The 14,631-nt window shown below is 39.6% G+C and overlaps 1 protein-coding gene across 1 annotated transcript in view; it reads right to left on the bottom strand.

Annotated features, from left to right (window-relative positions):
• Cps1 (carbamoyl-phosphate synthase 1) overlaps nucleotides 1–14,631 on the bottom strand; it is a 112,448-nt gene that overhangs the window by 73,847 nt on the left and 23,970 nt on the right. Inside the window, exons 6-12 of the mRNA XM_036173467.1 lie at nucleotides 12,305–12,397; nucleotides 8,637–8,726; nucleotides 5,485–5,613; nucleotides 4,824–4,930; nucleotides 3,861–3,999; nucleotides 2,800–2,877; nucleotides 961–1,059 (exon numbers count right to left, since the gene is read on the bottom strand). Of these exons, the coding sequence (XP_036029360.1) occupies nucleotides 961–1,059; nucleotides 2,800–2,877; nucleotides 3,861–3,999; nucleotides 4,824–4,930; nucleotides 5,485–5,613; nucleotides 8,637–8,726; nucleotides 12,305–12,397 (735 nt within the window). The remainder of the gene's footprint in view (nucleotides 1–960; nucleotides 1,060–2,799; nucleotides 2,878–3,860; nucleotides 4,000–4,823; nucleotides 4,931–5,484; nucleotides 5,614–8,636; nucleotides 8,727–12,304; nucleotides 12,398–14,631) is intronic.

The following is a 14,631-nucleotide window of genomic DNA, read 5'->3' as shown; positions in this document are numbered from 1 at the left end:
ATTTTTAAGATAGTATTTTAAAGGAAAATTTCTTATTCTCTGCAACTTGACCAGGTGTGAGCATCTCTGTGTGTTAATTACCATCTGTGGCAAAGAGGCTCCTCTGATTAGGGCTAAGAAGCACACTAATCTGTGAATATAAAAATAAGTCACTGGGAAAGGGTTCAATACTATGTCCATTTAGTAGAATAATAATAGTAGGTTCTCCCCGAGGCCCTGTGATATGTCTAGACAGAGGTTCTGTGCAGAGAGTGAGAGACAGGGGATACTCAGCCCTAAATTTTATATATATATATATATATATATATATCACATTCCTCCCAAGGTTTGTGGGTCATTATGAGAGGGACAGAAAGATGGTAAAAGCCAGAGGGAGGGAATGACTGTAGTCGACACCATTTCATAGACACATCAGGGCAGTTGCACATATGAACTCATGGTATTGGTGACAGCATACACAAGACCTGTGTAAGCTCAGGAGAGACAGATTCCAGAATAGAGGGAGGAAGTGGACAGAGAGTCCCACCTTTAGTAGAGGAGCTCTTGAGAAATAACTTCAAGGAGAAGGAAAGCCTACTTACTTTAAAGGGCCATCCCGTTATAAAGGATGGTCTCACATCCAAGAACATATGGGCACCACAAGATGATCTTGGTGGGTTTAAGAGAAAAAAACAAAGCTGGGTGGGTAGGGAAGAAGGGTGAATCTGAAAGATGTTGGGGGAGGTGTGTTGTTATGATTAAAATACACTGTGAAATTCTCAAGGAATTAATGCAAATATTTTAAATGTTTTGGTGTAAATTCCAATGAATTACTAAGAGCAGATAATAAAAACATATAATGTTGGCGTTCATTTTTCATAGATATTCATGAAATCTTTATCATTTTCTTTTTTAAAAAGTCATCACATCTTAGAGAAAATACGTGATACACAAACCAAAACAGAGTCTGCATCTACTGACCTCAACTCGAGACGCAACCAACGCCGGCTTAGGCAGAACTGAGGTAATGGTGGTGCCCTTTCCCTTCTTGATCAGTGAGAAAAAGGAATCAAACAGGTACTAGAAAAAAGAAGAGAGCCAACTAGTTAGACACTTCTAAACTCACAAGGCCTCCAAACACATTGAGTGGGAGCTTCAGAAAAAGAACTGTTTGTGTGTGTGTGTGTGTGTGTGTGTGTGTGTGTGTGTGTGTGTGTGTGTGTTTATTTGTTTGTTTTTACTATAAGTTCCTCCATGAATATTGGGGGTTTTGATACTTAGTGGTTTCAGTATGGGTTTGGGGTTTTGTCCAATAACTGAATGTCTACTAATATCTAATTAAGCCAAATAAATACTTCAGGGAAGACTAGAAAAGAGTCAACTGGATGATGGTTCCAAAATAACACAATAAAAAAGAGAAAGAAATACAAGTCTGGCCTGGAAACTTTGGGAGCCTTCTGGGCTCTGTTCGTCCTACAAAATGAGACATTTTCCCATAGACAATAAACACGTCCCGTGCTGCCTTTTGAGTATATTAAGTTTTTAATTCCTTCATTGTATATCATTCATGTGAATGAAATTCCAGTTGAACAAAGCTTGAAGCTACTGCAAACACACTTTAGAGTCAGAAATAGTGTTCTCTCATTTCTGTTGTCTCTAAAAAAATGACCCCTAAAGATTATTGTTAAACTTTACCTGTGAGCTTTCGTCTCTTGCTTCACTAGACAATGGCAAATGTCAAAAAAAAAAAAAAAAAAAAAAAAAAGTATCCACTTTCAATTATTTGGCAGGACTGAAAAATAAAACAGTAAGTCATAGTGATACTAATCACATCTTTCCTAATCTGAAATGCTAGCATAGTCTAACCAGTTGAATTACATGAAGACAGTAACTCGTGGATTGGTTTGTTTTGTTTTTTTCAGGTTCATCATGAGTAATTAAAACCACATTGGTTTTGACTATTCTGAACTGATCCTTCCAAGTAAGAGTCAAGCAAAAAACTGCCATGCACATATCTAAGAAGCCACTCCCAGCTGAAAGAGCAGGAATTTCTAAAAGAAACTCTTGTGCTCCTCCTACACCTTTTGCCTGGGCACCTTTTCTGGGAGGGTCTGCTGACAGGGATGAACAGCCCTGCCCCTGGAGGCTGCTCGGTGCAGGAAAAGAGGGGTCACTCCAGACATGCCAGCTATTCTGGGAGTCATTGTGAGCTTTGGTTGGAAAGATGTGCTTGAATACTGAACCAAGAGCTCACATTTTTAAAAAAAGAAGAAGAAGAAGAAGAAAATAGCGAGGTTAGAAACACGCTGCTCTAAGCATTCCTCTGGGTCCTTCTTTAAAAATCATATGAATCACGTGACCAAACAGGCTGCCTCTTCCCTTCCCCACTGCCCCTTCTCTTGCCCCTGCTGCTGTTTATCTTCCTTCTGTGGCTACACAACCAGTTGCCATAGGAATTTTTTTAACTCACAGATGGGGGATTAAAATTTCATTTCAGTTATGAGACGGAAAGAGCAAGAGGGAAATCATTTGCATAGCACAACAATTGTAAATTTCAGGACTAAATTTATTAGAATGATAATGCATCTAAGTAAAAATAGCATTGTAGCGTTGCTTCGAGTTTCTTAAGGGTTTGCCCACTTTAAATTAAAATTTTCTTCATGATCTTCATGAGGGAATTTAATACAAAATGCCTGACACCAAAACACACTCCTTGAGAATATTGTGCACCAATTATTTTGGTTTCTTGAGTGTTCACCCACAAATATCTCTGAGTTTTTTTTTTTCAAGTATGGAACAGACATCGTCTGGCTGGCATACCTCAGTGTCTGTTGGCCCCGGGCTGACCTCTGGATGGAACTGCACAGCGAAGAAGGGTTTGCTCTCGTGCATAATCCCCTAAAGGGAGAAGAAACAGGGAGAAATGCCTTCTCTGACAACAAACGTCAAGTATGGCAATGTATTATTCAGTAGATAATAAAGTTCAAATAGGAAACCAAGTTAAGTGCTTAATAAAGTTCTGGAAAATTCCCAGTACTGTTAAGTAACATGATTGGAGACATTAAGGATTCACTGGACTATTAAAGTAAGAATAGAAAAAAAAAAAAAAAAAAAAAAAACAGTCCAACAAAGAGGAAACTGGATGAAGGTCCCATAAGATAATAAAACCAAACAGATTTGGTCCAGAACCTTTTGGGGCCCTTCTGGGCACTCTTTAAAATAAAATAAAATTCTCATTGTCCAACTCTTAAATGACTTCCCCAAAGGTCTTAAAGGCCACTCCAATGCTGAGTGAGACTCAAGGACATACCAAGGGCTGGGCGCAAACAGATGTGTATCAACTGACCCCTAACAGTGATGAATGTATAAGGTGCATTCTGAAGGAGGGCAGAAGTGCTAAGTCCTAACAAGTCAACTAATAAGAAAGTGAGAGAGCAATTACTTTTTTGAAGTGACAGGCTGGCTGGGGTGATCATCCCATGGATTATAATCAAGAGGGACCCGAGTTTGAATGTCAATCACTCATGTAAGAAGCTGGGCCTGTCAATGTATGGACTTATAACCTCAGCGTTAAGGGGTGGAGCTAGACAGTTCCTGAGAACTTACTGGCCAGCTAGCCAAGCCAAAATGGTCCAGGTGAATGAGTGGTCCTATCATAAGACAATGATGTGAAGAACAATACAAGAAGATTCAGGGTGGCCTGCTCCAGGCTCCACATGTGCACACACCTGAACAGTTGCATGCAACACACACACACACACACACACACACACACACACACACACACACACACATAAACACGGGAAAGAGTATACATAACAGACTATGGAAAGCCCTTAATTTCTCACTACCAACTGTACAGCATTGTTGAAAACGCTTACCTCGTTTGTTTGATCATTGACATTCACAAATAATGGCTTCCAGCCAGCAGGGAGGGTGTTGTCCAGAGCATAGCCATGATTCTGTGCGGTAATGAAAGCCTGTCTGTTGGTGACATTCAAAACAGGTTGATTCTGTCCTCTAGAGAGAGATGGAGAGCAAGAAGAGAGGAAAGGAAAAGTGAAGAGAATGTAAATGTTAACCATAAAATCAAATTCAGACCTTCCAACTGCTTTAGTGAAAATCACCTTGTGAAAAGAGTCACAGATTGTTAATCCCAATAATTTCAGCTTCAAAAAAAATCAATTCAGGAAGCTTTGTTGAGTCTTAAGTAACAGGTCTATTAAACTTCTATAATCAGTTTTAGAAAGGCACTCATAAAAAAAAAGAAGTGCATACTGGCTTAACAGAAACACAAATAAGCAACTTATTTTCAAGGAGCTACAGTAATTTTAAAATCAGAGGAGAACTCTCAGAGTTAACAAATAGACGACTCCTGGACCAGAATTATTCTGAGTTGCTCCTTGTGTAGAGGGAGGGAGGGCACCTGGCATTGAGTAAATCAGCGATGTTAGGGGCAAAGAAGTGAAACTGAGGCTCTGATGTGTCCTCTGATCTTAAGTCATTCTAGCTCTTTATAGTGATGCTATCAGTGTTCTGAAATGAAGCTTGAAATCAGAACAGTTTCCTTTGGAATACCATCTGATTGAGCATTATAACTTCAATTCATGCCAAGAGAAGGAAAATAACCTTAAACTATGGCAAAGTTATTGTTAGAGAAGGCTGCCTCTGAAAAAATGTAATAAAAAGGGGTATCAGGTGGTCAGACAACTGTGAACTATGTAATAGGAGAGCTGTCGTTTACTCTGCAGAAACGGTATGTAAATTCTCTAAGCCTTTTGTGTTTGGTTACCAGTGGTATTTCAGAAGTAGTCTGACTGCAAACAATCTCATAATTGCCTTACCTGTTCGCCATGGACATCTTGTAGGACTTGGCACCAGCAGCCAATCCCGTTATGATGTTTCCGGTACTGATTCCGAACAATGGCTCTTTGCGGTCACTCTCCAAAATCTGTATCAGGGAAAATCATCAAATGAGTAAGACAGATAATGAAAAACACTGTCTCTGAAAGAATGAAAACCAAAGCATCCCGCATCCCTCATTAGCACCGTGAAGGAACTAGGAAAAGACTTGCCAGTTAGAATGTAAAGAAGGACACAATTGATGGATCGTTAGCATTAGAATTCATTAAGATGTCCTTGCCATTCAGATTAAATGAGATATAATTTAATGTTTTAAAAACTTGAAGGTCCTATGGGTTCTGCATCAAGGGAAAGAGCCTGGGTTGTCATTTTTCAATTATGAGGGATGTTATAGGTGAAGACTGGACTCCATCCAGGCATTTTCAGTGAAGGAAGCCATGTCAAGGTTCCTCTGTTCCAGAGCAAATCGCCACTTCTAAAAGTCCTCACTGGCTTCTCTCTAAAATACTTATGCTAAAATTGCCTCCCAAGTCCTAATATAAGTTCTAAAAATACATGAGTAAATGAAACAACCTCTTTGAGCATAGAATAGATGCCCTTCACCTCCTAGGCAGTAACACTCAACCCCCAGGTTCACAGCACCTTCTTCACATTCTGAATTAGTGGTTGTGCAAGGGCTGGGTTCCCAGGTCCCCCAGCGATCAGAAGTCCATCATACTCCATCTTGGTGAAATCATGATTCCAAGGAACCAAATGTACTTCAGCTCCTCGCTGGAAAAGAAATACAAAAAGGTGAATTGAAAGCTTGCTTGCTTCGCTCACATGTAATTTTGCTCAGTCTTCTTTTGAAGAACTATCCCCTGAAAGGAATTATAAAAATAGTGTATAATCAAATAACACTGAGTAAAATGTTATTTTAGTAGCTCATTGTGCTTTTTATATGACATGGGTGTACCAAATGGTAGATAGGAAGCATTGAACTGTTATTTGTGAAAGAAAAAGCAAGAGGCACACTCCCTTGTACAAGAGTGGCTTTAGGGCCGAAACTCCCCAGGATATGACAGCAAGGCTTGTATTGCCTGGGTAGCTGCCACACAGAACCCCGCCTCTGCAAAGGTGTAACCACATCTCACCCTTTCACTTTTTCCTTTTTTGTCTGGCAAATTTTAACTTTCCTTCCTAGGATTTTCTAATCTCTTTATGTTCTGAGTGGTGGGGGGGAGAATGGAAATGATTTTTCATAAAAGTAAATAGGAGAGAGAGAAGTGGGGACCTCAAAAAGGAAAATTCCTGTCCTCCTCGTTAGTTTATGGCAAGCTGCTGGAGAACAAAGTCCTCAGTGGCCTTACCTAACACTGCTGGACCTTGCATGCTACAATGTTGACTGGCGGGCAAGATGTAGCCACTATTGAAATAGTAGTATTAAGACTATGGAGCTCACCAACTGTTTTCTGAAGGAGATGAGGCCTGTTCTACAGGATGGATTTTTTTCTGACTGGTATAAACCTGGTCAAAATCTCAGGACTTGAGGATCATAGGCCCTAGGGAGCAATTTACTGTTGTTGTTTTTGCTGAATAATCATGATTTGAAACATGTATGTTTATCCCAAAGATCTGTGCTGCTCTCAAACTTTGGTCAGAGAAGCTTCTTTCAGTAGTGGGTAGTGGGTAGTGTATAGCCTCAGCACTCATCAAAATGCCAAGTGTAAATAACACTCAGTGCTCAGCTCTAGGAGGGTCGCATATGTCAACCTCCCTCTACCATTTGTGGAAGAGGGGCAGGCAGGACTGTAAGAGACCATGGCTGGCAGGAGAGCCGTGAAATATTGACTTCTGGACTTGGCATAGCTGTTGCATACATCAACTCACAGTGGCTGAGATAACCTACATAACACCAGCAGAAGATGAAGCTATTCCAGGAATTTCAAAATTCCAATATAGATGAGGGAGGGCCCTCCTAGGAGAGGAGAGATCATAGACAAAGAGAAATGGAGGGTTGATGGAATATAAAGAAAATTCTGGCAAAAACAACCTAATTATTTTGTACCTTTGAAAGTTCCCCTATCACTCCCTGAGATGAGGATTTGGAGGTTTATTTAGGAGGTTTTTCCAATAGACATAAACGGCATGGAGAAATGACACCACAAGACACCCCACACAGTATACAACAGTTACCACAGTGGACAACCAGAGTGTGAGACCCTTGGGGAACCTGGAGCCAGCACTGAGTACTTAGACACGACCCAGGCCTGAAGCTGAAGCGAAGGGGCTTTACACTGACTCTGTGGTCAATGGTCTTGGAGAACTCTAGGGAAAGTTCTACGTGTTTTCTGGTGACAAACAGGCTCTACCTAACAAGCGAACTCCCTTAGTCAAAACGATCTATTATTCTTGCAGCTGAAAAATGGGCAATGTGAATAAAAATGACAAAAGTAGGCGTAGAATATGAAAAGATCCTTCGTGTATCTACTATCAAAAGTTTCACGGAGAATTTTGCTAATAAAACCGATCATCTGAAATCATATTTCAATATTGCTGATAGTTCCTAACAATGAGAAAACGGTAATGAGTTGGAGAATTCCCCTGTATCCACACTAATTTGATGTTATGCAGGTATGTGCAAGTACATGCATATATATTTGAAGAGGTGTGGAATGGATATGAGTGTGCGTGAGAGAGACAGACAGAGAGAGAGAAATTGGAGGTGGAAGGGTTATAAGAAAAAACTCTATCAAAATAATACTTAATAAAACACTGGTACATTGTGGTTAAATTGTCCTCAAGGATTTTAAAATTCAAGTTTAATTGGTTTTCTAAGAGTTTACATAATGCTCTATAGAAGTCTTACAATTTCAGGACATAATCCTTGCAAACATATGGTGCATAGTAAATGTAGTCCAACAGAGGCACTGTGAGACTAACCCTGGCTTTCTTCCATTTCCAAATCTCAAAATGAATGTGGACTGTCTCAGAATAACAGATAAGGCCAGTCAATATGCTTTCAGTGAGGTAACCAGGGCTCAGAAGAATGCCGTGTGCTCTCTCTCATGTATGGATCCTAATGCCTCGTGTGTGTGTGTGTGTGTGTGTGTGTGTGTGTGTGTGTGTGTGTGTGTATTGGAATGAGTGTGGGTAAAGGCCAGAAAACTAGAAAGAGGCCAATGAGGCGGGAAAAGGAGGTTTTAAAGAGCAGATTATGGAAAGAACTACAGCGTTCTACAAAATTAAAAGGATACTAGCATTGTAGGGAACAAGTGAGGAGGGAACCAGGAGAAGGAAGGGGCAGCCCAAACTGAGCATGTACCAAGACACCATAAGAAAACCTGTGTCTTCATTTGCTAACTACAAAGATAAAATGAATAAGTTAAAATAATAAGAAACGAAGCCGGGTGGTGGCGCACGCCTTTAATCCCAGCACTTGGGAGGCAGAGGCAGGCAGATCTCTGTGAGTTCAAGGCCAGCCTGGGCTACAGAATGAGATCCAGGAAAGGCACCAAAGCTACACAGAGAAACCCTGTCTCGGGAAAAAAAAGAAAAGAAAAAAGAAAAGAAAGGAACAAATGGTAAGAAAAGTCATTTTTTCCATGGATTTTGCTTCTTGAGGGTTTTTTTTTAAAGACATAGTTGTCTGTATCCTTAGTTTGAACAGGGATATATGTGTCATTTTGTGGATCAAAGGCAGCAAGAAAAAAGGGGGTTCCTGACATTCTGAACCAAGCCTTCTCTTAAACAAAGGGTACAAACAATACATTAGCACTACCAACCTCAGCTTCTAGAGGGGGTGAATTGCTTACCTTAACCAGCAGACGGATGACATTGTTTTTTATCCCGCAGTCCACAGCCACCACTTTCGTGGGGTTTCCTTTGCCAAATACCTTGACGTCCTGCCATTTAAAAGAGCAGCCATTGAGGGAAGACTCCCAGCATAAGCACCAGGTCCAGACCGTAAATTCACTGAGGGTGTTTTGTACTTAGATGGGTAACAGATTGATTGCTAACTGCTAGGGAGTGACTGGCAGTTAAAAATCAATTTGTAAGAAAAGCACAGCAAATACCACAGACTGTCTCTTTTTTATGAGAAAAAAAAAGTACTTTGGTGTTTTATATAAACTATTCATTACAGTGATAAGAAAGATCTTTAAGAAGTTGGCTGCTTCCGTAGTTAACCGTTGTCGCCATGTTTTGCCTCATTAGCAATAAAAGTCTTAAATATTATTGCCTGATTCAGCAGGAGGCAGACGAGGTAATGGATACATCATGCCTTAAACTCCACTTGATCGTGAAATTGCAGTGCAGATCAGATCAGATAGCACAAAGTCACTGTGTATTAGGCTTATGGAGAGAGGCTGAATGGTCAAAATCAATATGAGAGTCATAAGAATTCCTCAGCTAGTATAGACCACCTGGTCCCTTTAGATTACCAGACAGTCATTTGCATTTAGATGGTAGATTTCATAAGAAAGATCCCAGAAATAATCATTATCTACATCTTAAGTACTGCTTGGAGGCAGATCGATTTTCATAGGCATTTGCCCAAGAAGCAGTTCTCCAGTCATAAGAGAAAAAAAGAAAAAGAACAAAAGAGAAAGCAAGAAGCCTAGAGCCTTTGGTGGCCACACTGGTCCTGGCTTCAAGAGTAAGCCAGAAGGCTCTGAATTTAAAATGGCTCCGTGGCTTGTCAAAGGTATTAGATGAATGATACAACCCGAATATTTGAAAGAACATTTGCCTTCACTGAAATGTCTACTCTCCACAATGCCTGTATATAGCATAGCATACATTCGTAATTCTTAAAATGTGCATGAGGAAATGATATAAAAAGGACGTTGACCATTTACTTTTTCCTTCTGTGGCTATTCTGGGAAGAAAACACTGAATCTAGGGAGTTATTGCTGAACTCATCATTAATGACACAAGTAAAGTCTCTCATTAGATAATTTATATAAGTACTGACATATTCTTAACCTTGGGCTCCTGCTGTAGTGTAAAACAATGTTTCCAGCTAGTTGTAGCTATATCAAATTGCAATAAGATGACAATGAATTAAATGGTCAACATTTCCAAGGCATGTAATCAAACAAAACTCACAAAATTTATATAACTTCCTAATCCAGACATTTTATCACAGCTGTCATGGCATTATTCAAATGCAAAGGCATTAACAGAACCAGCTATTGTCACTATGATTTTTCCCTTTATTTAAAATGGATAAAAATATAGATCTGGTGAGATGACTTAGTAAATAAGGCACTTGCTGTAAAACCCTGAAGATCTGAGTTCAATATTTGGACCCCCACATAAAGTGGAAGGAGAAAACAAACTTAATTCTACAAAGTTGCACACACACACACACACACACACACACACACACACACTAATAACAATAATAATAACAAAAATAAAAGGAATTCATTTAGAAGAGATGATAGATGATGATCATAGAAGATAGATAGATAGATAGATAGATAGATAGATAGATAGATGATAGATAGATAGATAGATAGATAGATAGATAGATAGATGATGGATGGATGGATGGATGGATGGATGGATGGATGGATGATGGATGATGGACGCATACATACATACATACATACATACATACATACATACATAGAGATAAACATGCTCATTTCTACTGTTCTCTTCCTCAGCCCACTTTATGCTCATCTAGCCATCCTCATTGGAAACTGTATCAGACACTCTGAGGACCAAAACCCACAGATTCTTAAACCTCTTTTCTAAAACCATGTGATAATTTCACAGAACTTGCACACTTTAGCTGATCTCTGCCTTACTTACATTAACTAATAAAACGTAAATTTCATTGTCAATAGTCATTGCACTGCACTATATTGTTAGGAAAATGGCAAGGAGAAAAAGAGGTGCACATGTATATTATATATAACAATTTTTCAGTGCTTTTGACTCATACTTGGTTAGATATTTGGACATGGAACCTGCAGATATAAAGAGCCAATTGTAAATTCCTTCCATATCAAATGTCAGAAGCTATACAAAACATCACAGACACCTAAATGTGTGAAATTTCCTTGGGGTTCTGAAAATGAATGTATCATACAGTGTTTTCAGTTGACCATAGAATTGTTTTTAAGGTGAATCTCTTTAAGCCAGTGTTCCTGACATTTGGAAAATGCCATGATTTTATTTTCAAGTTACTTGACACTTTACCCATCTACACGTTGCCCATAAAAGATGCTCAATCAATTTCCCATAGTTCTCAGTATGCTCTTCGGTCAACCATACATCAATACCAAAACCTTCCAGATCTAGTAGGCATCCATTCATCATTGGCCACATGTATTAGTCACATATTTAAGCCTTTATTTCCACATATCAAATATGCATAACTCATCAAACATGCCTGGCTGCCACAAGTCTCTGCCTTTCAATACATGTAATTCTTTCTGCCTGAAACAGCTCGATTTCTGTTTATCTATCATGACTGGCTCTTTCTGGCTGTGGTCAATCTCACCACCCCCACCAAGCCTTCTATGATACACCTATCTTCATTTAGGTGCTGCACCATGAATGGTCTTGCTGTGCCCTGTGAGCATTCTAAGGACAGCCTTTATCACAGGCTTCTGTACATGCCGGCTGAATTGTTGGCTTCTCCTACCAGACTCCTATGGTCTCCGAGGTCAGCTAGAGTAGTACACAAGATTCATTCACACCCTCATTAAAAGATATTAAATCAAGACCAAAAGGCATGGCTCTAAAATTCTTTACCTTCTTATAAACAAAAGCTCAGCATTCTTTACTTTTGAGTTACTTAGACATCACATCATCGTGAGCATTAATTCTTTAGCTCAAATATAAAACATATTTTTTTGCAAAGAGATATTTTCTTTACTTCCTTTTTTTTTTTTTTTTTTTTTTGGTTTTGGTTTTTCAAGACAGGGTTTCCTGTGTAACAGCCCTGGCTGTCCTGGAACTCACTCTGTAGACCAGGTTGGCCTCAGACTCACAGAGATCTGTGTGCCTTTGCCTCCTGAGTGTTGGAGTTAAAGGAGTATGCCACCATGCCCAGCTATTATTTTGCCTAATTCATATAATGCTCTCTCATTTCACTTTAGGTGTTTTCAGCTCTGGCTCCTGCTCAGTGTTAGAAATTTCTATCTTTAACAGTTTTTAAGACTTTTTTTAATTTGATGTGGTCAAAAGCCTTAAACTAAGGAAAAAGTAAAAGACAAGAGGGGAGCTAAAATTATAGGGAAAAGCCTCTAAATAGTGACATGAAATGACCAAGAATGTGTGTAAGAAAGGGCTACTGACTTTACAAGCAAAGATTCAATAGCATATGTACTAGCTGCTTCAGGACTACTTTCCCCCTTTATCTTGTGGAAGATGAACTCTGTAAAATAAAGATTATAATGTTATAAAACTACTAGGCTTAAAGTGAATAAAACAAAACTATAAAGTAAGAAGAAAATTTTCTCACCTTGGTTGAAACCTCCGCAATCAAATTCTGCTTATTGGGATCCACAAAATCCACAGACTGACCATCAAATTCAATCTTCCCAAGCATGGTACCCTATTGAATTAAAACATATAGTGGGACCCTATTGAAGTAAAGCCTGGAACCCTATTGAATTATATATACATATAATTCTTTCTACATAACACTAAATAAAAGGAGAAAAAAACAAAGAATAAAGAGTAATAAAACAACCAACTACAGTGCTGAATCACAGCCTCAGAAAATTAACCAACACTCCCTTTTACTTTCACACTGAAGTGTGTGGTGATTTTTACCTACTTTTCAAATCCATGCTACACATTTCTGTATTCATGCATCCCAAATTCTGAAACTCCTGATGCTGTATGAAATTCCATTTGAGTTTTCAAACAGTGAGTGACAAAAGTGAAAGCTATGATATGTCTTTTCAGTATAAACCAGTATCAGCCATAAGCAGATATAATAGGTAATGCTGCTATCTGCCTGTGGTGGCCCACAGAGGCTTCCTAGTGAGACCTTACTCAAGGTCAGAGAATCTGGGCTTGCTTTACCCAGCAGGGCTGCATAATAGGATTTGGCCAAGGGCATGTTTATCAGGAATTTGGAAGGGTCTACACTTGGCTGTATGGTGTGCTTTGATCTTGCAAAAGGGAGTTCTTTTGCCTCTCCCCTTGGCATATTATAAAAAGCCTTTTGAGGGCTGGAGAGATGGCTCAAAGGTTAAGAGCACTGCCTGTTCTTCCAAAGGTCCTGAGTTCAATTCCCAGCAACCACATGGTGGCTCACTACCATCTATAATGAGATCTGGTGCCCTCTTCTGGCGTGCAGGCATGCATGCAGATAGAACACTGTACATAAATAAATAAATCTAAAAGGGAAAAAAGAAGCCTTTTTAATAAACCTCTGGGTGACTAGGTATTGACCTAGGGTCCTCCCGAAGCTATCGTGTATCTCTCTGTCTTTCTTATCATCTCTTTCTATCTTTCTACCTAATATTTCCTCATTCCTCTCTCTTCTACCCAAGAACCCTTCAAAAGGTGAGAGCAGGATAGAGCTGGACTCCAGCAGACTCCCACACGTGCCCTATGCTATTCAGCTGGAATTTTAAAAATCGAAGTCCCTACAATAAAAATAGAGTTCATCTGAGCCCACCACACAGAAGACACAGGGTGGTCTTGGAAAGTGTTCTCTCAAGTCAAGAGACCTGGCTGTGTTCTATCCAGCCTGCCAATTCTGCAGCCTGAATTGCATTCTGAATTCCTTCTGGTCCTAGATGCTACATCATTGTTTACAACTCCCACACGCTGTTAGGCTAAGAAAACACAAGAATCCACTTGGAATACATAACCTCACTGAAGTCTCTTCCCGGGAAGATCATTGAAGGGATAATGAGAAACAGAGTAGGGTGGCTACATGAACTCTCACCGCCATCCCTCAGGTCACAGGTGCTGCCATGCTCTCACATTCAATCCCATTCCCCCTTTCTGTTTACAGACGGCCTGAGTCAATACACTGGCCTTTGATATCCTTGGGGTACTGGTTCTAGGAACCTCCTTGAATACTAAAATCTGCAGTGCTCAGATCCATCATAGAAAATGGCATTGTCATTGGACCGACAGGTATCTGTGACTTTAAATCACATTACATTATAGTAGGTCACTTACAGTAGTTAATACAATGCAAGTATTATGTGAAGAGCCCTTACACTGTACTTTTAGGCAAACTGATAAAATGTTTATAAGAAATTTTAAAGGCACTTTATACTGGTTTGTGCAAAACTTACAGATGCAAAAGACTGACTATAATCTAACAAGGACTCCACAACTGATTTTCTGAAAGGACCTGTGTTGGTCTGTACTAACAAACTGTACTGTTTCCCTTTTAAGGTGTTAACATTTGGTGCGAAAACTCAGTTGCATTTGGAGAATTCGGTGAGGAACGTTTATTTCTGATCTGGGTTATGAAGATGCATGTAGCAAAGAAGCAACAGCAGGAAGGAATCAAGTGGTGATGATATTCTCAAATGGGGGGACGACATCAGATGTTGCCATCAAACAGGACAGCAAAGAAAATGTTGCCTTGAGTTTCTCTGGTTAGTAATCCCATTTTAGGAAAGACTCTCTAACTGAGGTTACCCACACTCATGTTACAAAAGTCACTGATTTCACAAATAGCCCTTCTTGGAGACCTGAGTAAACAGTAGTACCAATGTAGTTTCTGATTTGCATTCTTCTTCAGCATGGAAGATTCTGGTTAGGTCAAATTGTTACACACTCTGTAGACACTTTCTCTATGTGTCCCATTAGAGC

Source organism: Onychomys torridus, chromosome 23 (assembly GCF_903995425.1).
Source record: "Onychomys torridus chromosome 23, mOncTor1.1, whole genome shotgun sequence".
Classification (NCBI taxonomy): Eukaryota; Metazoa; Chordata; class Mammalia; order Rodentia; family Cricetidae; genus Onychomys; species Onychomys torridus.
This window is presented reverse-complemented; position numbering and strand designations above follow the sequence as displayed.